General features: G+C 40.0%; 2 protein-coding genes across 4 annotated transcripts in view; one reads left to right on the forward strand and one right to left on the reverse strand.

Moving 5' to 3' along the window:
* The window catches only part of dnah5 (dynein, axonemal, heavy chain 5), a 69,769-nt gene extending 64,307 nt beyond the window's left edge, over positions 1-5,462 (reverse strand). Inside the window, exon 1 of the mRNA XM_026371515.1 lies at positions 5,271-5,462. Within this exon, the coding sequence (XP_026227300.1) occupies positions 5,271-5,360 (90 nt within the window). The 5' untranslated portion in view covers positions 5,361-5,462. The remainder of the gene's footprint in view (positions 1-5,270) is intronic.
* A 1,381-nt stretch (positions 5,463-6,843) lies between these two features.
* The window catches only part of triob (trio Rho guanine nucleotide exchange factor b), an 84,331-nt gene continuing 63,223 nt past the window's right edge, over positions 6,844-27,951 (forward strand). For 2 of the 3 annotated variants that reach the window (XM_026371229.1, XM_026371231.1), the window contains exons 1-2: positions 6,844-7,103; positions 16,536-16,589. In XM_026371229.1, the coding sequence (XP_026227014.1) occupies positions 7,034-7,103; positions 16,536-16,589 (124 nt within the window). In that variant the 5' untranslated portion in view covers positions 6,844-7,033. The remainder of the gene's footprint in view (positions 7,104-16,535; positions 16,590-27,951) is intronic. The other variant, XM_026371233.1, reaches the window with a different exon arrangement.

A 27,951-nucleotide genomic window follows, 5' to 3' on the forward strand; every position in this document is an offset into this window, starting at 1 on the left:
CAAACACGCAAACAGACATTTTATAAACACCCAACTCAGTCTTTAGCCCAGAGACAAACAATCCAGACACAATGCAGTGTGACGCACATTATTCAAACCAGCAGACTAAGTCACTACTGAATACAATGCACAAACACACAAATATACAAGCCAGCAGTAACAGGCTCCAACAATGATTGACACACACACACACAAACACACACACACAGTTTTATTCCCTTAGCACAGACACAGAAGCCAGCTTTGGCAGAACTATATAATAACAGCTGCAACATTAATATCTTTCAGAGGCAAACAAAGCCCTATCCTGGGATAAGCTATGGTGAGGCCGACAATCCCCATAATAAATAAATTGTGGCTTTTGGAATTTGGAAAAAAAAAAAAAAAAAAATCACCTGTGACAAATATTGTGCAGCAGAACAGCTTAGATAAAATCCTGCAACACAGGAAATGATTTAGTCCATTTTAAACCAAATCTTCTGGGGAATGAAATTAACATACACTATCAAAGACAAAACAACATTTGTGGAGAAGGTTTGTAGAGTTAATTTTGTGCATTTCATTTAAAATTACACTATGGTAATTGAAACAATCAATCAGAATAGGTACTTAGCATAATACATGAGAATTATGGAGATTGATAAACCTGGAGATAAGCTTGAGCTAAACCTCAAATGACAACATCAACTCCGCCACAACAACAGTGCTGCATGATTTCTCTTACCTGAATGACCTTAGAAACTGTTTGTTTCCAAAGCTGCTTTCTGAACACCTGCAACATGACAGTTCCCGGTCTCTCTCTGTCTCAAATCCTTCCACATCTTCTCTATAACCTGCTATCACTTTCTCATCTGCATGTACACAGGGGAGCTGTATGCACTTGCTCTCAAAGAGGTTAGCCCTATCAGGTTGTCTGTGGTAGCCCACTCAGCCAGCTGAGCTGAATCTATGCCTGATTTATGTTTTATGGTAATTCTGGTCAACAGTGTAGGTGTTTTCTCAGCTAGCTGTGATCAGGATACACATGATCCCCTATGAACTGTTCACTTAACTGAAACTGAATAACACAGGCAGTTCGTGAGCTACATAAACACAGGTGCACAACGAGCTGACTCGAGAATATAAACTTTGATGAACAGTATTAGGCTAAATTCACAATTAAAAAAATGACAAAATCATCACCGACTGCTCAGGAAGAAAACACACTTCAATTTCTCTTTTGCTGGTAGCAAGGCTGTTAGAGTCCAAATTGAACCCAGCAATATTATTGCTCATACTTACAGAAAAAGCACATGCTGTGTCAAATGTATAATTCATGGATGTGTATTTTCAGTAATGCAGTAACTACAGTAGATGTAGAAAACTGTTGCACTTTATTGAGCATAATAAACATAATGTTTAAAGGACGTTTCAACTTGCTTCTCTGTGGAAGAGTACTGCACAAAGTACATTCAGAAAAATGTGGAACTCCTTCACTGGTTGCTGTATCTTTCTCTGAAAAATACAACAGACTGAGGCTGCTGTCAAAACAAAAATTGGTGGTTACTGCTTATTTTGAGAAGCCTGCATCACCTGAAGCACACACTGAAACGCTTAGAAAAAGGCTCCAATACATAAACCTGTTTAAGCTTTTGCCTTGTTCAACTGTTCCACCTTTACCGTCGGCCACAGTTTTATACAAACACGTCAGCTGTTTACACAGTCCTGACACATTAATGATGAATTACATTTGGCCAAAGCAGATAGCCAAGACGCCAGCTTGTGTGTAACTTCAGAACACTTGGGTCACCTTACCTTGTTTTGGTAATCTGGTTTAAAATGCAGCATCGTCGGCAGCGGCCTTTCACACTGACATTTCTTTTCAAGTCATTCCACCTTCTTAATTGGCTCCGTTTTCCATGACATTAGAGATTTACAGCTTCCAACAAAGAAGACGAGACAGCGAACAAGCAGCTTTGCCACAGTATGTGAGCAATCAGGCTTCTTGTTTGCCATGTGAGAAAGGTTACTGCCCTGAAATTATGAGTGTGTTACTCCTGTAAGGCTCTGCTAGCAAGATAATGTGGTGTTGGATGACCACCTGTCAGCCAGGTAATTATCAAGGTCCCGCTCTCGCCTTACAAGTCTATTGCAACAATAGGACAGAGAACCAGGTATAATGGAGGGTGGGGGGGTCGGGGGGGTGTAATAATGTTGCAGATATGTATATTGGAATACAGACTTAACTGGTAACATCTTCAGATCTTGTTATAAAATATACAACGCAAACGCAACCAGAGAAGATAAAGTCTAAGATATCGTATATGTATGTAATCGCTGTAATACATTAAAAACAAGATCATTTCCACCTTGTTAAACTGTAACACCTTCACAGGATGTTGTATTCATTGCCATTGTGACTAAACTAGTTAGGTAGTGACTGTAGCAACAGCTACAAAATACAGCTTCACGGTGAGACTAGAACAGTGACATCTGACAGGCATGAAGTGACCTTTTGTATTCTAATATCCTTTAAGTGTGAAGTAGGTCGATATGTAATACAATCAAGTTGGTTTATTTGGTTTTCTACTTTTTTTTTTTTTTTTTTTAATGAGTTAGAAAAAGAAAGAAATATATTGTTGCATACTGAAAACCATTTGCTTTAGGAAAAAGGACCTTTGAAAATGCCACCTTGGGCTCGCTTGCGTGACGGATCATAAATTAAAGAATAATCAAGAAAAAAAAAAAGCTGTAAAATGTAACTGTAATGAAAATAATCATTAGTTGCAGTAGTGTGGAGACCCCAATCATTCACCCAGTGCACACACAGCAGCAGCACATACACAAAAACATAAACCTCGAGCTTTTACTGATGCATCAAACAGTTGAGAAACACAGCTCTCTGCATATGAATCTCACTGATAGTTTGATGTTGGAGAAATGCAGCTGCAAAGCTTTGCATTTAAAAGCAGTTTGGTTATCAATTTTTCAGTACACCATGACTGATTTTCTATGTTGAACTGTCTGGTTGTGAACCGCCATGAAACAGGAGAGTGACTGTAAATTATAAATGAGGGTGTGTTGAGTTCTAAAAGAGAAAGACGTAGACGGAGAAAGGTCTTTGGTTCTCCCTGAGGAAACCAAGACTTACAGAACGCTGACACGGACGTGGAGAAACAAATCTGATTGCAAACTCGACCAGGTGGTGACACCATGTTTGTGATAAGACGAGAGACTCTGTCATATGACTTGCACCGTTTCTTGTTCTATTTACTTTGTTTATGATTCACAGGTCAAGTTTACCAACTGTACTTGATATTTTAGCCTCAATTTAAAAGTCTAACCAGCGATAGAATCTGCAAATTACATTAAGTTAGACATGCTACAGTATGTACGTTACTTTTGCATGTTGCCCTTCAATAATCCCAAATTCCATACATTGTTTTAACATTAATGCAAATTAATGATTAAGAACAGCTACAATAGCTGTGTGAACGCATAGAAGACATTTGCATGAGAATATAAACCACTCTTTCATTCTGGTAGGTATTCAATGCAAATGAGTGTGAAACTGAATCCATTTGAAGAAAATAGTTTTAGTCCACATACTGCATGTATTGATTGTCTGGTTTACTGTACAGTTGTTGACAGCTGGTTTTGCTATAGTGCAATAGTTGTTTAGTGACTTGCATTAAGTTTTGGACATAAACAACTAAACAATGTTACAGGCCGTAAATATTCAAAATGATTAGATCATATGTTGTTTCCCTACTCTGTATAACAGTTGATTTAAATTTACTTTGACTATGTGGAACATTATTCCAGCCTTCTAACATTACAGCTACTCTAGTATGAACACACTACCATCTAGTGGACTGAGGTTTACACTACAACCGACCACAGGTTCTGTCACAGCTATTTTTGACTAACACTGAGAGGCCTAGGAGTCTAATAGAGGTCTCCCAGATAATATCAAAAGGAGCGAAGAAAATCCATCAACTGATCAGGAAGTGCAGATAAATCCAGTCTTTTTAGCACATAAAAGGAAGTGCTGATGTCAGATTTCTTATCCTGCTTTGAGTTAGCTTTATCTCCCTGAGCTAAATAACACCATGCAGTAATTGATCTAACATCAACTTCAATGAATTAATCATCTAAAGAATATGTAGAAACCCACTTGGGAAAAGTTGTGATAGAATACAGAGTTGCATTATTAATAATATTAGAGGAAAAAAAAAAGGTTCTTTAAATAATGTATAATTATTTCCAGCTTTTACAGTGTAAACTGTAAATCTGATTTTTGCCAAAATGAATAGGTCTAATTCAACAACCCTGCATACATCTACCAACAGACTTATTTTGAAGTGCTGAGTTGGATGCATTACAGTGAAAGGTATTTCTATTATTTTGTCCATGCTATTAAAATCGATAGGGGAAAGGTAAATAACAGAAATTAAGCACCAGCTGGACAAAAGTATTTATATAAGAATAACAAGGCTAGTTTATTTTTGTTTGTTATACACTAAAGATGTAAGAGTTACAAAATTTCAGCTTTTATTTGATGGCATTTACACCTTTTATATATTTTAAACAACATAGTAACATAAAACCTTTTATATTAAATTCTCCAATATTTAAGAATTATAGAGAACTAAAGTATTGGAACCTGTAGCCAGATGTGGCCTGTGAGATCAACAACAAACAGCTTTAAATGACTACTCTTGTTTTTAGACCTTGAACTTTACCTAAAAAGACAGTATTTGTCGTTAAATCTACTAAATCAATTAATCCGTACACAAAGCAGGTCGACAACAAACAACAACAGCTGCTAACAGAAGCACTGCAAGAGCAGTAAATGGAAAAAAAAAAAAACCCAATGTAACAACCAGTGTCACCAACAACCTCAACAGAGCATGAAGGGTTCCCAGTCCTCTACAATCCACCATTGGAAGGGGACCTCAGCAGCACTTATGCAAAAACCACATGATAATATGCAAAAATCCTCAAACAGAAAGGAGGTTAGAAGACCATAATGATGGAAAGACTAAAATGTGGATAAAGAAATCACCATTACTTCATCATGTTCTTCACTGAAAATAACCTATGTGAGGTTAATCCATCTTGTTGTTGTAGTAAACATTAAAACTTTGCATAATATCTAGTCCCTTAAAGCTACTGCACAGTATCTGTCATTATAAAGAGAAATTTAAGGTCTACAGGGGGGAGGCTTTGCTCTCATGCATTTCAGAAACAGCCTCACGCATGATCACGCAGTTGTTTTGGGATCAAACCTGCATCTCCTTGAGTGACTCCACTGGGACAGGGGGCTGGCTGGGTCTGCTCCTGGAGCTCCCTTTGACGAGCCGAGGAGCCAAGGACATGTCTCCAGCGCGGAATCACGTTTACTGCTTCATTAAGGCCAAATCAGACATGTCCCCCGGTATTTAGAGCACGGTGTCAGGCTTTAGTCCGGGGCTGGAGCGACAGGGTGTCCACAAAACAAAGTTTCACTGGAGTCCAGTGTCTATGTTGTTAGAGGTTTCTAAGGTAACGAGCTATTTGTAAAGGGGCCGAGGACCAGGGGGTTGGTCCAAGCAAAAGACAAAGGTTTGATGGCTGTGGTCTTATACATACAGTAGACAGCATGGACGAAAAGACAGACAGAGCTGCAGACAGAGCTGCAGACAGAGCTACAGACAGAGCTGCAGACAGAGCTACAGACAAACTCACCTCCGTGCGTCCGACGTGCGTTAGAGATTATTACCAGCTGCATCCAGTTAGACTCATCAAACAGCCTTAAACACACACAAACATGGAGACAGACCAAACGTGGATTTCTGCATCTTCATTAAAAAAAACAATCAAAGAAAGTCGGATTGCTAATTGATCACCTCTCACACAGGTTTATGCCAAAAAACAAAAACTAAAGAGTTTGTAATATAGAATATCGGTCTGATAATTATCTAATTATTATTATATTTTTACTAATGCTTCATTATAGATGGTTAACCGTGGTAATCTGTTGTCACTCCTCTTTAATTCCAGTATTTAATAATGATAATAAGAGAGTTCCTGCACGTTTTACCTATTTCCCACAGGCAATGCGCCAAACCGGCCTCTAGGTGGCAGCAGCGCACTGCCGCCACGTCACAGGACTGAACCGCAGCTGTCAGGGAGAACTGGGTTAGGTTTGTGGGGCAAATGACCTCATACTCTAGCATCATCTTCATCACCAGGAGATGAAGACAGGATTGAATAATCCTACCTCGTTGTCATGTTTTCTCTGGTCGACTAGTCATCAATGGCAAAAGAGAGGCTACTACAATCTGAGCAACTTGCAATCATCCATGAATCCTAACTGTAAGGTAGGTAATTAATGCAACACCAGAAGCTCAATAATCTCACAGGATTATTGAACTGGTGTTTGTAAAAATCCTACTATAAGGGCCTGTTGATAGAGTTCAACACTGCGCTACCAGATGTAGGTGCACCAGAAACCCACACAGGAGCATCCACAGTGTTTCCCGTCCTGGCATCTTCTAACATCTGGCTTGAGTTATTAGCCACGCACAATCCTGAGGAGTGACTCCCACGCAACCCGCATTGGCACCGCAGTGAGTGACGCTGGGGGCTGCTGAAGTGCTGTGGCGCACACTAAATTCGGGTGGCGCACAATGCACCAAAACCCCCCGAAAACGGAATCCCAGGATATCCCACTCCCACCCATCCCTCGAAACGGAATAGCCCTCCTACCTCAGCCCTCCTCCCCTCCTCTTTTACCTCCGCCTTCTCTCACTAGCACCCCCCCCTCCACCTCCCTCCCACCACCTCTTCCCTCACGTCCCAACTCGGGAGCGCCGCCGATCGGTCGCCAGGATTTTCCCTTCTCTGCCAAAATGGAGGAGGAGGTCTCTCGCTTAATGAAGGGAGCACAGATTGCATGACCGGATCTGCCTCAATGAAAGGATCCCGCTTTGGCTGATAAATATCTGCTGCAAGTATAAAAACCCCGCTGAGGATATCTAGCGCTGTTTCCGCACAAGCGACCACAGCCATGAGCGCAGGAGAGGGACCCGACGAAGCTGCGAAGGACGCGGCAGACATAGCGGCGTTTTTCAAATCCGGTAAGTCGGGGAAGGGGCGAGTCTGGCTGTGGCAAAGCTACAGTAGAAATGTCGCTGTGATCACCGGTGATCTACCACACTGATGACAGAAATGACCAAACCCGCTGAACGGGCTTCAGGGGCTGAGATGTGTAGGTCGGAGTGTGCTGGACATGCTGGAGCGATGCGCACACCTTGTAGTTGCCACATTTGATTCCACGGACTTGACATTCCGCAGCCTTTGATGACAACACCTCCTGAAATACGTGCTTTTTGATGATTAGGCATTGACCCCATTTTGGGTTGGACCTAGTGGGCTACAAGGTGTGGGTGGTTACGGCGCAAAGTGTCCTCTGGCGGTGCGAGTGTTTCACCGTTTCATGCCGTTTCCTGCCAAACGTAGGTACAAATCGTTTCTGTCTCCTGACGCTCGCGTTGAGCCTCGTACACGAGCGTGAGATCATCGGTTTTTTAACCCAGGTCTCTCACATCTGACGCACGGATAGAGGCTAGGCCGTGGACGCGCATATGGGAAAGAGGATGCACTCTACGCACAGGGCCTGTCTGATAGGATGGCATCATCATAACAAATAAGGGCAGACATGCCTGCCTTACCACTCTGCATCCAAACGTAAACAATGTTATGGAGAGCAGGGGGACTGCTGTTATGTGTAACACCTGGGGGTTTTGTCATGCACTCTGTGGTGATGGACCTTAGAGGAAACACTGTCTCACCTAGTACAACTATAAGAGCTCACTAATGGCTCATTTGTTAACACTTCAGTCACACTGACTCTGTAGTACTTATGCAGTGTACCCAGTGCTGCGTTTTCCTGTGATAATGAGTATTATCTTAGGTTTACCTCATTCAGATGTGTTTTATTTTGGCTTTTCTGAGAGTGTAGAACACTGAATGGTAAAAAAGAGATTCAATATACTGACCTAAAAATGAACCCACAGTCGAGCTTCTCGGTCTAACATAAAAGAACCTTTTCAATGCAATCTAACACAGCCATTAGGAAGCCAGAGAGCGCTTTTACAACTTTTACAAGGCGCATCTTAAAGCAAACGTCCAGTGTTGGTAAAGACCACCCCCAGACCACCTCTGATATACACCCCAAAAAGCAGCTGTCTTTCTCCCTCTCAGCTGTTTCTCTCGGTGACACCTGGTGCCTTTGGGTCTGCTATTCACCTCATGTCCACGGACTGGACACGTGCATGAGCATACACAGGGCATGGCATGTGCACACATCTACCCATAAATGCGTATGAATAATTAAATGCAGCAGACACGTGATTGCATGTGCATACTCACACATATACTTCATCTAAAACGGTCTGCACACCACAGTCTTTCTTTTACAAATCACCTCTGCCAGTCAGATGGCGAGGAATGTTGTCAAAATGGATTGTATTCAAACGGTAGAGCCTCTCTTACGGTCGGTTGGATGCCTGCCAATGTATTTTCCTATAGCTGTGTTGTATCAGGCTGGAAAGTTGGCTCACGGTGATGTTGGACTGCTTGGATATTTATATAGCGGCGAATGCAGTTCATACAGTATTCATGATGGAGACAGAAATAGGTTACGGCCCTCAGGAAACTTTTATAAGAGGCTATTATGAAGAGAAAGTTTGTGGGAGAACAGCACTAAATGCTAACTGAACAAAGTGGAATAGTGTGTATGTGTCTGTTTGAGATTAGATCCCAGTCATCATGTTTAATTCATGTTTTATCTTTAACGTCATTCTGTTGACACACCAAAGTGGGCAGACGAACAGCATACAAGATGTATATGTTAATGAATCTTTCAATTCTTCGTAGTTAATTTGCTCCTAATTGGACTGAATTAAGTAAACTTGAAAACCTTTCCTCATTTCTTCATGTAATGCATTCAAACATACAGTATTACCTTCAGCTTTAATCTATTTCTGTTTATCTGCCATCTTCCATTGAGTCCTTCCTTTCATTGATCTTTTTGTTCATCAGTTGTATTTCTTCATGTTATGTTTTGTATCACTCACTGTTTTAAGTATAAGTCACATATACACACATATACATTTATCTGCAATCTGTCTTTCTTTCATCCCTGCATACTATTTATGACAATATTTCTTTGAGTTTGACTGTGCAGGACCAGTAGCAATGTCCATCCTGTATCCTGTAGTCTCTACAGCAGGCTTCCTAATTGCTGCCAGCTTAGTTCCTGTTGAAACACTGTGCTTAATGTAGCAGATGCTAAGCACTTTGTTTCTGAGGCTTCACATATGTGTAAGTGTGTATTATTATTATTATTATTATTATTGGTAGATTCTTCTACTGAACAAGACCTGGTGCCAGGTGACTGGCTTAGAGGACTGGCTTAGGGAAAGATAGACTTTCTGACTGGGCTGAAAAACCAAATGTGAGTCTTCAGTGACAAAGGTGTCTGGCTGGTTGGAGCGATCAAGCTGAGTTTTCCATCAAAGCCACCACATGTTTCAAAGTTGTAGCTTTTGATCCTGCACTAGTTTTGAATTTCTTCACCTGAATAAATAATTTAAGCGTCGGCCCTTGAATACTTGATGTTCCTTTGGACTTGATTATTTTCAGCGAGCAGATGGAGCTCCATCTCTGAGTCCCACACTGTTGCTGTGGATCACAGCTTAGTCGCTGAGTCACTCTCCCAAGTTGCTCATACCGTGATTAACAATCAAATCCGGTCAATTTTGGAACTGGTCAAAGATGAGAAATATTCAAATGGTTTTTAAACCCTTATCCGCCTGTTAGGTGTGCAGTATAGCAAGCATTTGTAAAACCAAAATTTAAAACATGGGAATACAATAACACTCCCCATATCTATTTTTAGTTGTTTATTAGCCATATATCATATAAACAGCACAGTCAGTTGACTGTTAAACTAAAAATTAGTTTCCAATTCTGTTCCTAACATTATTCATAATAGTACTTTGGCTATACCTTTGGTTTGAAGAGTTGGACTTTAATCAAGCATTCTTCAAAGTGAGGCATCACAGCCCACCAACTGCTGATTGCCGAAAGCTCATGCAAAGCTCAGGCAGCATGTCCCCCTGTGAAACTGCAGTATTAAATAATTTGTAATCAAGGTAAATTACTTATAAATACAGGTGCAAAACGTGTCGGAATGTATTTGGTAATATTTATGTCATATATTTTGTTTTTTTTTTATATGTAGGAAGTAGACGAGTGTCATTGTAATTCATACCCACGTCTCTCTAAATTGTAGCTATGAGTGAAAGAATTGATATGAACACCTATAATAAATCAAATGTTTCTATTTTACCATATCAGACGTTATGTGTCATGTACTGTATTAAATTTTGGATTAAATAATAATTTGCAGCAGATACATTCAGAACTGTGATCTACTCTTGGCATCAGCTTTTTTCTGGCTTCACTTTTCACCAATTTTGAATACATGACAAATAAGTATTTTTATATGCTGATGAATTTAGAAAAAACAGGCAATAATTGACTTGTTTCACAGGCTCAGCTAGAAAACCAAATGTTGGACACCACACAGAATCTTCTTCTTCATATTGCCTTAATGTGCAGTAATATTTAGCAAAGCTGAGCTACTGTGTCTGTCTTATTCTTCATGCCAGAGCTGTTACCTCAAATGAACTTAAATTAAGTGATACGTTACATCTGTAGATTAACCACTGTCAAAGTATCGGGGCATTATGGAGACAGCCAGCTCGGCAAAACTCTAAACAGCATGTGCATGATGGTATATTTTTACCATGTATTAATTCATAAAAAGTCTCTTGGGTGACAGGTAATGAAATTACCCTGCCTGTACAAATAGCATTATTGTACAGAGCTGCACTTTGAAACTCAATTGATATAAAAGCAACTGGATGTACTGTATGCTGGAATAAGATTAAGTAACTGTCAAAACAACTTGCATAAGAGCTGGATCCCCAGTCATGACTATGCTGGTTATAAGACAGTGGACATCAGGCATAATACCCATGGAACATGGGCTTATGTTTGTTGCTAGAATCTACTTTCCACTGAATGAAAGGATTTCAACTGCATGTATGAGTTGATTTGTACTAAGCAGTGTTAAATAATAGATTTTGTTTTGGTACCAAGAGAATAATTGATAAAGAGGAGTGAGTGATGCATCTGCTCTATCATTGCATTTCTGTAGAGAATAATTAAGACCCTGTGTTGCGGAGACATGTTGGAAACCCCCTCTTCAAATGATGCTTACAATGACAGCGAATTGGTCCGTTAAAAAACTCACTAAACTACTAAAAACAATCATGTTTGTTCAGCTCTTTGTGCATGCTGTATTTAATAGCTTGCTATTCAATGCGCCTTGAATTTAAGGCAAAAACAAGTCATTATATCATAACCGGCAGTGTCTGTAAAGACAATGCAGTGAGCCGTTACCCTCCAGTTCAAAGTGAACCCGGTGACCAGTGCCAGTGCAGGCTGTAATGAGAGCCGAATTACTGAGGAGCGATTTTTAATTTTCTTCTAGCACAGTCACAGTCGATGAAAGCATAATGACCTAATGTTATCTTGCATACTCAAGCAGAAATCTTATATAATCCTGTAGATAAGGAAGACGGTTTTAGCAGGCTGCTGTATGCATCCTAGAGTATATAACGTGCGGTAAATAATACTGATAGAAAAAGGGGTGAATGGAGAAGAAAAGACAAGTGCGTACTGAGGGAAGGACAGAGTTAAGACAGAGACGTAGAGTCAGGGAAGTAAATGAAAATATATAGTAGAGGGAGAGAGTGAGATCCAGAAAGAGAGGACACAGAGGGACAAACAAGATTTCCCTCATCAAATTATAGAGCTGAGGTTTGGGTGGAGCACACCCTGCAAAATGTAGGCTACTCCGCTCTCCATGAATCTTGAACCTTATGGTTGCATCCAGGGCAGCCTAATTGGCAGTTGGTCAGATTTAAAGACTATAAGCTTACATTGGCATGGCCTGCACTGCTAAATGGCCTGGGCCCGCATGCACAGTTGGCTGTCTCACTTATTCAGCTTAAGTAGAAAGAGATGACAAGTATGTTCGTGAAAAGATAAAATAATGATGACTTGCATGGCAAAGTGGAAGGATGTTGGAAAGGTAAACTAAAATCAGGCTCAGAAGGTATTTTGTCTTTTTAGCAGATCCTTAATATTTTCCAGTTATATGGGTTTGTTCCCATTATTTTCACTATTGCACACTTATAATAAATTGCGTGCTTTTTGTAAATAATGGATGCAAATACATTTATTCCCTCAAATTAAGTTGGCAATCAAAACTTAATGCAGTGACCACTGCAAACCCACTAGATTGAATATTACAAACCAATTTTAGTTCCAGACATACAGTAAGTCAGTCAGTGTAAGGAGTAACATGTTCCACAAATGGTGTGGATGTGCCTTAATTTCCAAACAAACAAAGCTAATGTTGGTCTTCAAATTATGAAAAGCAAATGGCCACATGACTAAGACACAATTAGCAAAATTACAATGTTGATCATTTCCATGTTTCTTCTCCATTTTACTGATATAAAGATCCTACAGTATGTTCCCAATAAGGACCAGATGTCGGGATGCTTGTTATAGCCTGCTCCCCTTTTAGTGTTTATTGGAGACTTTATGGAGAAGACAAGCCAGAAGGTAGCAAAGCGAGACCGTCACCAGTTTTACAGCCAGATCATGCTGATTGATCTCATCAGTGTCTCTCGACCTTTTCGGGGGTGTTGTAACACACTTTATGGACATGTACCTTCCCCCCCTCGTCAAATTATTGATTGCTGTAAAATGTCATGTGCATCTATGCCAGAGGTCACTTTACAGACACTCAGGAAGGGACCAGACACAAGAAAACATGGAGGTATATTTGTGTTTGTTTCAAATTTATTTTGGATACTCTGGAAAATACATTTGAGACAATTAGTGAAAAATATGCTTCTTAAATTTACAGTATGCGTGTGATGTGATTTATGCTATCTGCCTTTATTTCTGTATGCTATTTCCCATCCATTAATAATATAATCTAAAAATATATTAGTTAATATTGGTGGAAAAATCATTCCCAGTCATCATGGTTGGAATCCGTTGATCATGTATTTGTAGCTAACTGTAGCTGGTCAGGCCACTTCATCAGCTCACACATGCACACATATACATGATGCACACACATGCACAGAGATATAAATCACTACATCCCACCACCCAGATTGCCTGGGGCCATGGAAGTAAGGAATACGGGGATGAAGGGATGTCGTGAATGAACCAGAGATGGAGGCAAAGGAGAATTGTGGGCCATAAAAAATAGGCTGTGGGCTGGTCTGCGCATCTCCTGCAAATCCCCCATCTGATAAGAGAGAAACCTCTATCAGTCAACTGCGGACTCCCACTCCTTCTATCCTTTGTCATTTTCTTTCATCGCCTCCTCCACTCGTCTCCCACACAGCCTCCCATCATTACCTCATACCTTGCTCCTGCTCACGGTTGTCATGAATTCCAATAAGGATCTTGTTATGTAATATGTGTATGCTCCTCTGATTGTGATTCCCACAATAATGCATGTCTCCGTCCTCTTCTAACTTTTCGTAAATGAGATGTTGAAATAAAGGTTATCAGATTAGACTGGCATGCTAACAAAGAGAGGTATCAGTGTGTTAAAGGAAACGCATCTTAAGTGACCTTCTTCTGCATAGATTTGACTGTTTTTACAACTAACTCACACAATTGGAGCATTTTTACAGCATCATGATGGATTTTGGAGCAAGAGAGATGTTTCCCTTATTCTTCCTTCTGCAGCTTTTCTCCTTTTGCCCCTGCAGCAGATGATTCAAACCTCTGCATCGCTCACAGTCCTTCTCCTGTCTCCTCTCATTCCCAACAACTTAAACTGAGGAAGCATCTGGATCTGCTATTTGAAGTTGCAAGCCTCTTACAATGCTTTGTGCCCCCCCCCCCCTTTTTTTTTTCCAAGACTAGCACTTTGAAAAAGCAGTCATGCACTCACAAGGCCATGCCACTCCACCCCCCACATTGACTTCTGAGACACAGATGGTGTTTCTGAGAACTTCCTTTTTGAGAGAGTGGTGCAGTGTCATGAAGTCAAGTGTTAGGATATGTTTATTTAATTTCTTTCATTCATGAAAGCTAGTGAGCGAGGCAGTCCTTCATCACTAGACCTCTCCTTGAGTTCTCCACTACTTTTAAACTTTTGGCCTTTTACTACAGTTTCAGGGTCCACGCTCAGTTACTATGGTAAAAAGGACCCAGCAGAGCGTTGAATGGTCTCAGCTTTGTTAAAATCAAAGCTCAGCCCACATTGTGTGTTTGCATACATCTGTGAGCTTGTGCACTGCCAGAGACTGCTTGTCTTCTGTCAACAGCTGTGCTCAGTCTGTCCAACAGGAACTGTGTAGTCTATCTTTCAAACACACACACACACACACACACACGTTCGCTGTAACATTCCCTCTTGCTTTGAAGACAGCAGCAGGCTCTGATCCCTGTCGCGTGAACAGTGCCAGCCCAGTGCTCCTCTGGCTTAGGGAGGCTAAACTGCCGCTTGGCCTCTCTGGCTTTGGATAAAATAGGTCAAGGATCTTAACATCCCTTTCTATTGAGAATGTACCTGTTAATGTTTTAAGGGTTTGTTTATTTTGTTGCTGCTGCACATTCACACATAGGGCTAGAGTTTACTGCCAATTCAATGCTGAATGTTTGGAGAAGAAATGAAAATGAAAGTGATATTTCCCACTTAAATGCTGTAAGAGGAACATTTAAAACGAAATGTGCAATTTCATGTCCTTCTGAGGAATGTCATTTTCTTCTGTTCCTCATTAAACATTCTTGTGAAGCATCCTTCCTAAAGAGGCAATCTAGATAATTTTTTCCCATTAGAAACAGTTGATGTCTCTTGTCTCCTGTCTTTACCCTCTCAGTGTAGATGAAGTTCAAATGAGGAGATTTAGGAGAATTGTTAATAGTTATTGTTTCCTTTTTACATTTCTTACAGCTTCAAGTGAAAGCTCCATCACTTGTCTCCTAGTAGTCTCTCTCTTTCATCCTGTTTGGTAGAAGATTATTTTGCCTTCTTTCCTTCGCTGACTCCCTCCTGTCCATCTGGCCATGTCTCCACCTAATCCCTGCCTGGCATTCTCACCGTCATTTCTCCAAACAGTATCAAGTCGCTGTCTATCCCATCTACTGGACTGTAAAGATGATTAAGCAGTGGAAAGGTGTTTCAGTGTATCTAAGCATACACTCTACCTCTTTCGTGGACTTCTCAGTTCTCCTAAAAATCCAATATGTGCTGGACATACTGCACGTGGGGCCTCAGAAGTTCTGTTAGAGAATGAGCGCTCTTCACTGGACCACTTTATCCACACCGCGCTGTACAGTATAAAATGAAACATACAGTGCTTGAACAGGTGCTCACTGTAATCCTCACTAGGCAGCAGCATATGCCAGGCAGTTCTTTTCAGAAAGACAGCCAGGACAAATTAAGAGCTGAACTGCCCCACTCCCTCACTCCCTGCCTCTCCTCGCTGTTATTTCATGCCACTATAGTGCCCTACTGATGAGTGACCCAGAAAGAAAGTTTGTCAGTCTGCTGCCAGATACAAGATACAGTGCAGTCCAAATAAAAAATGAAGTGAATCTCTAGAGTCAGGCTATAATAATAACTTATTTCCAGAGTTGGAACACACTCACTCACAGTTTGACACAGTTTGTTTATTTTAAGATAAATAAGGAAAAGAAATGCAGTCATGCCTGATTAATTTAGCCCTAAATGAAATATGTATAATGAGTGGCTGTGTGGATGATGAATCGATTGCAATGAATGAATCCACCTTGAATCAATCACGTTGTAGAAACTGGCATCACTGGTTCCAACGCTGCCGTTCAGGCAGGACCCAGTTTTGTTTGGGCTCTAAAGCTGAAAGCTTAGAATACCAAGCACAAGTCTGGCTGGATTCTCCTAACATTTCATCTCCTTTAAGATAATCTGTTGAGCTTTAGAGATCGCTACTGTTCGGGGTATCTTTAAATTATTTATTCGCTTGTCCACTGGTGTGCAGAGAGTCATTCATTTGTTGGTGTGTGTGCGTCTGAGGAAATATGTTTATGACGGTGTGTGAGAGCCGGGGGTAAAAGAAGAGAAAAAGAAAGTGCAGAAAAGGATCAGTCGTCTCCATCTATACAGACGTTGAGTGTACAACTCAATTGGACTGTGCATTTACACATGCATGGCATTGCACATATACTGTGTGTGTGTGTGCATATGTGCATATGCATCTGTCTCTGCATTTCTATGCAGATACTCTCCACAAAGTCTCTCATTTGTACTCTGTAATCTCAAAGCTCTGACGTCTGACACCAATGGGTCATAGAACAGGCCTATCCCTTTTTTTTAGTCTTTCTAAATTTTCTTTTCATTTCTGTTTTCCTTTTAGATTGCCCTCTTCCAAAATGTGAATCCAAACTGGATGGCCCAGGTCAAACCTCAGGTAGGTCTGGGTGTTTGTCACACAGTCAAGGGGAACCATTCAAGAATTTCCACACAGAGCTGAATGTCTGTGTCTCTGTGTCCTGCCAGTCAGTGTTTACGAAAAGGGGTTCTAATGCTATGTATGCTTGTGTGTCAGTGAGGAGACAGAGCTCAAACATCAAGAACACAAAGTACCATGTGCACTTTAAGTAAAATATTATGTTCCATCCAAGCTCGACTGTGTCGAATCCCATTACATTCAAGTTCTTCTGTGGCATCAGCCTCCAACCATGACCTCGTGGGTTCACATAATACCCCCAGGATATGCACACTAAAAATACACCAAGTCACTCTGTCCAGGATGAGTTGTTTTGGGGTGGAAATGGGGCAGTTATTTGGCCACATTAGGCAATGCAAACAGATAATCCCAACTGAGTGTGGGTCTGGTTCCCTGCCTATAGATTATACAGTTTAATCTGTCTTGGACTAAAATGTGTTGTAAGCGACAAAGTAAGTTTGGAACTTTTCCACGAAAAAAGCTGATTTATATCAAAACACTTCAAAACTTGACTGACATGCAAGGATGGATGAAACACAACTGTTGTGATCTCTCAACAATTACTAGTAGATTGTGTTCCATTTAGCTCTCTGAGCCCCATGTGTTTGATGTCATTTTGACTGGATCTCTTCTAATTGGGTCATCAAGGGATGAACATTTTGCAAGACTGTTTTCAGCCTTAGCCTCAGTTGCCAAATTCTGAATGAGCATTAATGGGAATTGATTGGGCCATGCCAGGCAAATCCTGTGCGAGGGCCCTCTAGCCAAAAACCCTTGAACTTTATCCCTGCGAGGTTTTTGTAAATTTAGTTGGAATCAGGCAGAAATTCATGAGCTGCTCACAGTGGAACAGGGCTAATTAGGTTGTACTGGTCAGTTATGGCCGATCGTTTATTGCTCATTTTTAATTACTCTGAGAAAATTAACAAATTATCATTTGATTGAATATAAGTTACCTTTTTTAATATGTTATGCTCCCAATCCTCCTGTGACCCAGGCACATTGAACATCACTGTTGGCAGTTAAGCATTTTTTTAGCAACCACACCTTTTTAACCAATTAGAGAATTTCATATATTTCAGCTTGAGGGTTCTTATTGTAGCTTTAGGTGCTGATTTAGCTTTGTCTGAATCATTTTGTTGTTGTAATGTGCAATTTTTGATCTTGGAAAAATCAAGATTGAAATATTTAGTTACTGTTTTGCTGTTATAGCACATTCTGAACATTGACTGCGCTGTATAGGCCACAGCAGTCCTCTTATATATGTGTATGAAGGACCTGTGTTAGTGGATCAGTCTACCACTATTGGTAAGGCTGACCAAACATTCAAACGTATGCACACATTTTCTGGGCGTTTTGTCTAAAAAGGATTTTAATGTAGTTTAGCTTTTATGATTTTTGTCTCTTACCAACTAACATGATTGATGTCTGTACACCCCTAAACTCAGCCCTGTGTCAACCTCAACCTTTGTACAGACGTCAACCCTTTTTCCCCTGTCTGAACTGTCAGCACTCATCTGTACTGCTCATGTCACATAGTGCCACACAGGGGCTTAGACATGTCCTACATCTAAGCATAGATATTTTCCATACAAAAATACTCTAGGTTCTAGCTTACTTTTTAATTTGGTATTACATTTCTGTAGTGGGTTAACAGGAGGATGCATTACTATACAAAATCTGTAACCTGACTAAGAAAATATTTATAGTTAAATACCATACCTAAAACTGGGGACAATGGAAAGTGCCCACTGTCTGGATATATTTTATAAAGACACTTAATCAGAAAATTGCAAGTGTCCCAAAATCTCTGTTGGTGTGTATGTGGATTTAGAGACTAAGCATACTTAGTGTAAATAGTTGGACTTCTCCCCAGTCCAAGATAATCTGCTGCCATAGTAGCCAGCCTCATATTAAGTTGGGATGATTCTGATCTCTTGCAACATTAATAATATTTAGCGTGCATAGTATGGCGAATTATACAGCATTATACACAATGCATTCAAAACATATTTGAACACAAATGGGCAAATAGGAGAAAGAGACACAAAGAAGTAATTTGCTTGTCTCTTCTCTTCCTCTCCTCCATATGTTTCTGTTCAGTTTAATTTAGCTATGAACTCAATCTCTCATCTCTGCTCATACTGAGCTCACTGTGTGGTTCCTATTGAATTGGGCTTTGAACGCTAACCATATGCACTGCGGGTAGACTAGCAGGCAGGCATGCTCACTCATTCGTACACACACACACTTCTAAGCAACAGAGGAAGTGGTTTTATCTGGAGTTCATTGGATTTTAGTTTTTTATTCTCCCCTGCAGAGGCCAGGGTGGGGAAGACTAAACTCTATGCAGTGTGTGTTTGTGGATGTGGTTTGTGTGCGTTTCAGTGCATTTTGTTTACTCTTTTTTTCTCATATTTTCTGATTTGTATCTCTCTTTTGCTGCATCCCTTTCTCTCTCTCTTACTTTGTCTCATTATACTCAAGAATTGATAGATTGTTACACTTTTTCAAATAGCTTCATTTGTAATTAGCATCATCCCTTGTGTACAGACATGTGGGGAGATGTCGGCGATTGTGCAGACGGTCTTAACTGTATCGTGCTGTAGAACACTGGCTGTGTTGGTTTTAGAAAGAGCACAGCTACCATCCTGCTGTCACAGGATATCAACATAATATCTGTTTGACCAAGTGATATTTCCTGTGGCTGCATATAACAAGAGAGTCAACTCCACAAAGGTGTTGGTGGAAAAAAACTTTTTAAAAAACATCAGTTAAATTCTTGATCTACTTCTTTTTAACTTCTGTATAGCTGAATAATAGTCTTAGCATCAAGCTTTATTGGTATTATTAATAAGTATATCAATAATTATGGTGATGGAATCAGAATAATCTGATAAATTGTATTTATTTTCTCTGTCACTTTTGTAATGTTTATGCATGTAATGATTCATCTCTGCAATGGTCATTCATAGGCATACCCTCCCATCCAAAAGTATTGGAACAGTGAGGGCAGTTCCTTTATTTTTACTCTAGACTGAAAACGTTTGGGTTTTATATCAAAAGATGTTCTGATACGAAATATTAACTTTTATTTCAGCTTTTATTTCCAGGTGTTAACATCTGGATCCGATACACAACTTGGAAGATGGCACCTAACCCTTCTTTTTTTCGTGTGAGCAAAAGTATTGGAACAGATAGACTTAAAACATATTAAAGTGAATAAGACTTACTATTTAGTTGCAAATCTTTTGCTTGCAATAACTGCATCACCGCTGTGACCCATTGACATCACCAAACCTTTGCATTCTTATTGTGATGCTTTCCAGACTTTCAGTCTACAGGATACATTACAGAACTGACCTCACTGTTCCAATACTTTTGGAGGGTAGTGTAAATTAACTACTAAGTTACAGTTAAATGAAATGCATGAAAATGCAAAGCAATATCTAGCCCTAGTCATGTTATAGCCTTCAATGGTTGCTTTATAGGAATTTCGGTAGTTATTCATATCACTATTCTGAACATACAACACTGCTTCTGTGATTGGTACTTGTCATGTTGTCCTGCTTATTCAGAGTCTTGCGAGTGTGTGTGTTTGTGTGTGGGAAGAGGAGAGACAGAAATCTCTGAGGAAACTATGATTAGACACATGATTTAGAATAAGGCCCTAGACAGAGTAAGACATAAAGTACGTGCACTGACAAATGTGTTCAATTATTTGTTAGCACCATCAACTTGCTGATCAGATTTACTAGTAACGATTTTCCTCATCACAATGCAAAGCTGTACTCTGCTCCATATACAAACACACAAATTAAATATAGAAATACACCCTTATGCTGTATGTTAAATGGCTCCATATGTGGTAAGCAGGTGTACGTCTTCAGCCCACTGTGTTCCTCTGTTTCAGTTCCATCATCTTTACTTATATTTAAAAATATGTTGTGGATGACAGGGACAGCATTTGGGTAAAATACCGGGGACCAGTTTTATTTCCCTCATTGTCAACCTCTGTGCCCTCTCCATCTCTCTCTCTCTCTTCACACCTCTGTTCTCTTTTCCCCCTCCCCCTCCAACCCTCATATCATTCCCATTTCCCACATCATCATCATCTTTGTCCTCTCTCTCTCTTTCTCTCTTTCTCTCTCTCTCTCTCTCTCTCTCTCCCTCTCTCCCCCTCCGACCCTTGTCTTTTCCTGGAGAGCACTGAAGCATAGGAAATCAAGCTTACACTCTATCATCCCACCAATCGCCATCCACCTCTGCCCCATGCATCAGCCAGTCCCTTGCTTTTGCTGTCCAACTTGGGAGGGACTAAACATGATGGGTGGGGCGGGGGTTGCTGTGTGTGTGTGTGGAGTGTGTGTGTGCTGCTTGCGTCTTGATTCAATGCATATAAAGGATGCTTGGCTGCTCCGGGGACAGGCAAATATCACCATAATGCCCTCTCTATGCTCTTCCTACGGATGCATTTGCAGTTTTTGGTGATGGTGCTGCAGGATCAATGCTAATTGATGCAAAAGAAAATCTACTAGAATGCCTTTCATTTGCTCAGTCACAAGAGCATGGTGTCAGCTTGCGTGATAGGCTTGTCACGTGTGATCTGTGAAAATAGAGTAACGATTTAGCTCGTGTTGAGGTTAGAAAACTATAAAATGTAGAATATAGACTGTGACATCACAGATGGAAAATAGAAATATATTACATGGAGGGGAAATAATACTTTCTCCCCCATTTTTTATTCAATAATTTTGTTATTAGCAATACTGTTAATTTGAGAATGAATGCCACTGACAAAAGATGACACGTGTTGATGATGGAGAAGAACGCAGGGAGTAAACAGTGTAGATTCTACCTTCTCTCATCCTTTGGAAGCTCTTTTGTGGATGGAAACCCTCCTGTGCCGTCATGTCGCCTGCTTTATTGGTTAGTTGGCTGCTTTTTAGTGCAGAGGGAGCAGTGACATGCTGAAGACATGTCCATCCAGATCTTGTCTGCTGGTTCTTGTAAGTATGATATAAATACTTAACATTAATATTTGTCAGAACGGGATATTGAATAGGTTAAATGGTAAGTTTAATTTGATGAGATTTGTTTGCTGATGTGGTTGTATTTACTTCCTTTCCCTGTATTTATATGTAAATAATCTATCGTCCAATGGCGGCATTGTGCTCCTCTTAACTCTATACTTAGAGCTTCTTCTCGACATCACATCTCTCTATTTTTGGTCTGCCAGCCAATGAACGCATGTGAGTCATGTGGTCTCGCTTCTCTCCTCATGTATAAGTTTGTGTTTACATGGAGGGTGTACTGAGGAAAATGCTTCAGACCATATCATCTAGAATAAGTCCGAGCTTCACTTTTTTTTGTTTGTGACAGAGAACAAACCAAGAGATTACAGAATTTGGTATTATTTGCTTTATTTCTCCTATTTTACAGTATTCGTACTTCAAGGGACAAGAAAACAGTTCATTAAAATATATAATAGTCTTTTTGATGAGGAAGTTTGAGGTGAAGAATCAGACTTTGTCACTTCTTCACCCTAAGATTGAATGAATAATCGCCTTGTTAATTTTGTTCTCATTTGATCAGTTAGGTGTTAATTTAAGTGGTGGATCTGACATAGAAGTTTTCCTTAGTATCCAGGTATCAGTATCAGTATCCAGGCTTGTGGATTGTGGTCAAATGGGTCCTGTTTTTACTGGGATGTGCCTGTTGTAAGCTCAAAAAGTTTGAAACAAGAACAAAATGTTTGGTTCCATGAATAATTATGGCTGGTAACTTGTAATGGAAGTAGTTGAATACACAAGTAATTCGACTTATTTATAAGGGTAAACAGTTCATGCCTCCTGATACATTGTTTCCACATAATATGTTTTAGGCCAATTAAAACATCCCATGTCAGTGCCAGTACCATTTTATACTATACAAGCAGTTTGTTATTCTTGCCTTCTACCTTTGAATGCATTCTGGGTGCTTAGAGTGAGACAGTAATTCATTTTTCCCTCTTCTTCCCATTGACACTGAACCCTCCTTTGGGCTGCCTGTGAGAGATGAGCCTCTTGACCGTGATAGAAAAATGGAAAAATGTGTATAACTGAGCAGCTCATTAATATGTATTCACCTGCAGCTGCAGGATGGGAATGTGAAGGTCAGGAAATTTTGATTAGAGTTCTGTTATTTGCTTCTTATACTGTTGTAAGAGAAGAAGTTGTAGCCTCACATTAAGAATCCTGATTCTCAAAGCAGATGCACTACACAAATACTAATTGTCAGCTACACAAACCAAATGTTGAGCCTTAATTTTCCCTCTGCTGTTGATGCATGTAAGATGTGACTGTGTGATTAATGAGTCGTCTGTGTTCTCACGTAAATATGCAGCGCAAGGTACTGAGGATTAAATTTATGATTGAAAATAAAAATAGCAGGTGTGTTTGTTGAGTAATAGAAAAGCTGAAATGTCAGAAACTGCAACTCATCACATTTTTTATACAACATGCTATGTTTTAAATTCAAATTATAGTGTTTTTACTGGACTAATATAAATCACTTCTGAAATATTTCTATTGTTGATGATGTAATAGACACTATAGGTTCTAGTTCTGCCAATGAAAACTTGTGGGAGGGTGTAGTGACCCCTACTGTGTGAGACTAAGAGTGCAGAGAGTTAGTCAGTGTTATAGGTCCCTCTCTAGCTTTCTGGCTGTTTCTCATGCTGTTTATTTGTGTGTTATTATATGCATCATCGTTATGGGTCTTTTACACAGGGAAATTGTGCAGATTAAAACAAAGTCACATGCACATGATATGCTGTCTATATGCAGTCAGGGTGGAGTCTGATGTGGTTCTGTGTTGTTTGCTTGAACTTGAAGCCCCAAAGTCATAAAAAGACCTACAATTAAATGGCTTGAAGAGAGAATCCTAAATTGGGAGAGACAGACCAGTCTGAACTGATGTTTGTTTCTCTCGTTTTGTGCTTGTTCCTACTTCTCAGGTTTCTCACCTTTATTTGATTCTTTGTCTCTCTCAGTGCTCCAGCCTCCCTCCTCTCAGAGGCACTCGGGAACCTGAACAAATATGAAAATAACTAGGTGAGATTAGATTTGGAACTGCTCAGCAGTCTAAATTGGTGTGAAGTATTTCCCTCTGCAGAAACACTGTTGTAAATCAACTGCCAAGTTGCAAACACACTCCCACCAGTAAGCACAGCTCATTTTCTTTAGGTTTTTTTTTTTTTTTTTTAGTCGACCCAGCAACATGTTATTTCGTGTACATCCACATGTATGTTTTACATTAGGCATGGAAGGCGTCACTGTCATATTGGTTAAGGCAGAAAGAAATATTGAACTTTCTGCTCTTCCTAGTGTGTTTGTGCCCACATACACATGTGTACCCATGCATATAAGTCAGATATCCCATCAGATAGTCCTGTCACTCCCTGTTTACTTAAGCCAGTTGTTTGCAGGGGTGTAATAACAGTGGATGGTGGTGGGACTTACTAGCTGCCTACTGGCTTGGATAGAAGCTATGGAGCCATTACCTGTAGTTCCCCATGTGCTATGTACTCAACAGGAGATTGGGCTTTGTTGAGGACTAGTCTAGTGAAAATCTATTTACAGAGGAACAGAGAGACGAGGAGCCAAGCAGAGAGCAGAAATGAGGAGAGGGAAGGTAGGATTAGAAATGACTGGAGTTTATAGGAGTGGTAGAGGGATATGATGGGTGATGAAAAGGCAGGGGAGGAAAGAATAGAGCAGAGGAGGAGAGTGAGCTGGATAATGGAACAGATGAAGATAGGAAGAGGAGAAGACACTAGAGATGAGGGGAGAATGACAGGAGAGATGAAAGTGATTCATCCCTTATGTTCTCCAGCACCTCTCGCTAGATATCTACATTCTCACCCCCACACACACACACACAGTCATGTGTAATAACACAATAGCACCCAGAACTGCCAAAGGTCTGTATATATATATATGTGTGTGTGTCTTCTCTTTGTGTTTTTGTGTCTTCCTCTGGGATGTGGCGCTCACTTCTGAGGCTTGTAAACAGGAACTACCTTGTTTTCAGCAAACTGGAAGCCCTGCAGGTGCGTGCATGTGTGCGTGCACACACACAGACACACACACATATTGTCTCACTAAAACAGCTGGATTTGGTTATGATAGTTTTGGCCTGTTTGTTAGATTTGTGGAGACAGAAACTACAGATATGTTGTACTTTATCACCAGGAAATGTCCAGTATATCTAACATTCAGCTTCCAGCTTAGTTAATGACAGATTTTTAAGTTAATCACGTGTTAATCTTGAATTGTTTTTTTCTGTTTTTGTTATTTCTGGGTTTTGTAGGAATAAATAATCTCAATATCACAATGCAGCTGCATTGGAGAGTCATGCTTTGTACCACGCAGGTACACACTTATCAGATACTGTGTCCCTCCCGCACTGTGTTGAGAGAGAGAAAGTTGAGTGCATTAGAGTTTTCTCTAGCATTATCTGTTTGCTTGATATTCAAAGATATCTTCTCTCTCTGGCTTATTCTCCCCGTCTTCACCCTACTATAGGATATCATACTGCATTTGCCTTCAGTCACCACTGCCTCAGCTGAATAGAGGACAGTTGATGGGCTGTTTGTTTCAAGCACATTCTCTTTTTCTACCCTTTCTCTCCTCTGTCCTCTTTTTATCTGAGGTGGTTAGTAACACAGTGGACCACAGAAGCCTCCTCTCTCTCTCTCTCTTTCTCTCTCTCTCTTTGCCTTCTGCACCCGTCCTGTCAAGTGTTATTTGGTCTGCTGTGGTTTATTGGCTTGGTTTTGTTGTGTGTTGGGACAATCAGAGCACAGTTTGGTTAGAAGAAACCGATGAATGGTGTTCCCTGAGCCGTACAAAGCGTCCTCCTCTCTACTTCATTGATGTGTTGATACGACTCAGCTGGCTGCCCAGTGAGCTCGTACTATATACTGTTGTGGGCTTACAAGCAGACCGATGCACATGGATGCTTGATGCTGAAAAGGGCTTTTATTCTTTTTTTTTTATAGCGCTGATCTGTCTCACACTCATGCTGTACTTCTCTCACGGTTGCTCGACTCTCGATTCCCTTTCTCTTTCTCCTGCAGTAACAGTGAAAAGGCATAGTGTTTTGGAGAAAAGAATATTTCTGTCCTTTTTGTGAGTTTGTTTGCTATTAATTAAAATTGATATAGTAAATGCTAAAATAATATCTCAGTAAGTTAAAGTAAGGAGTAAAAATAGTGTTGGATAAAGTCGTTTTAACACAGATGCTATAGTAAGTAACTAGGGAACTGCATCCCTCTCTCATATATTCATTACAGCTGACTACTTCGCCACCCCCTGTCTCCCACTGAGAGGTGACAATCCCTCTCAGTTATTTATTCCAGCAGGATCAGTCTGATATCTGACCTGGCCCACTTACTTATACATAGAGTACTCAAAGCAGAGCATGCTTTCAGTTTACAGAGACAAGAGAAGGCTGTCAACTCTCAGTCTCTGAGACAAGGCATGAACATCACCAGTGAAACATAGTTGGCTCTAAGCTTACATTTATTTTAATATATAACTATTTGATTTACTTTCTAAAAACGTCTGAGAACTTTTTTGACACCTCACTCTCTGGGATATATACTTTTTTTGCAAGTTAAAATATACACCCAATGGGTTCATCACTTTTGGAGGCTCCGTTTTGTCATTTCATTGTCACTTGTCTGTGATGCTGAACATGGCTGGTCTGACCATGTTGTTTCATTTCCACTACATGGGCTTTCTAAGAGACAGGAAAGGTCGACTGACTTCAGAATCACATCAAGCAGCCAACAGAGTTGGTAGGTGGTCCGATTTAGTCTTGTAGTCCTGTGGAGTGAAGACTGTATAAAAATGAGAAATGTACAGTGGCACTTGAAGGTTTGTGAACCCTTCACAATCAGCAGCTAAAGGCTACTGTCAATGAACTTTCACAAGGCGAAGAACATGTCTTCTTAAAACCCACTTCAGCATGTTTTCACTAAGATTCTGATATTCACCAATGTTGTCTGATTTGTGAATTGTATACTCACTGACTCCTAGGACTAGACCTACTCAGCTCAGATAACCATGGGCAAGTCTGTCCTCCTGTCCTTTTTCTCTCAAATTTGAGATCACATGTTTTTAATTACCTCATTAGTTGTGTGTGCATGTCATTTTATGTCCACTACTTGCTGTTACATATGCTGTTAACTTTGTGCAGTGGTGCCTCTCCTTCACAACTCTGCTGAGTCCTGGTGCAGCTACTTGAGAGGTTTACATCACTGAAGGGAATGATTTCCACATGCAACACAAATATTGGATCATTTTCCATAATGAATAAGTTAATAAATCTCTCATATGCTTCACTGGGTTCCCTCTACTTAGTTGTTTATGTTTATCATTGTATATGTTATGTTCATGTTGCTAGACTTCTGTCAGTAGATTTAGGTCAAATGCAGCCTGTCCATTTATATTAAAATAGTATGTTTAAAGCAGCATAGCTGGAGAGGCATGCTAATCACTGGAGTTTTAGTTGCTGGATCATGACTTCTTAACATTTAAAATGGTTTAAAATTTAATTTTAGAGCTCATCAAAGCTTTCTTCACAATTTGGAAAAATAATGATTTCCCTTTTACTTTTTCCTTTGAGAGATGTCATTCATGAAACTTAATTTTTCTTGTGGAGCAAACAGTAAAAGAGCTCTTTGTTCTGTTTCAAACTGATTTCGGCTCCCAATCAAGCAACTTTTATTAAAGTCGATATGCATGAGGGTCAAATTTAGCCAAACTCATAAAAGGGGAAACACTTAAGATAATTCTATTTCCATGAATGTTATGCACAGATGACCATGTTGTTTGAGGTTTATTGACTTCAAGATGTTTTAAAGGATGAAATATGATGCTTTACACTTGATTATAAATTCATTACTAGTCCATACCCCCTTCAATACATATTTTGTATGATATAAGTTTTACATCCTAACTCCACTTTATTTTTTTAGTCAATAACCCAAGACTTACTTACTTAGTACTTCAGACTTCTTTGTTTGTTGAAAATTAAATGAATGTACTGGAGTATAGGATTGTTTCAGTGCATGTCTTACAAGATAAACGAGGTAAAAAATGATAAGATCATGATAAGAAATTTACATTGGTCGCAGTGCAATAGTTCATAGTAACCAGCAGGATTGAAGTATTAGTCAGCAAGCAGATTACATTATCGTTATTAAAGCCTGTTTTACCCACAAATCCCCCAGCGACAACTGTTTGACTGGCTTAACTTTTTTCCCTGTGAGTAG

The sequence above is a fragment of the Anabas testudineus genome, chromosome 16 (genome assembly GCF_900324465.2).
Source record: "Anabas testudineus chromosome 16, fAnaTes1.2, whole genome shotgun sequence".
NCBI lineage: Eukaryota > Metazoa > Chordata > Actinopteri > Anabantiformes > Anabantidae > Anabas > Anabas testudineus.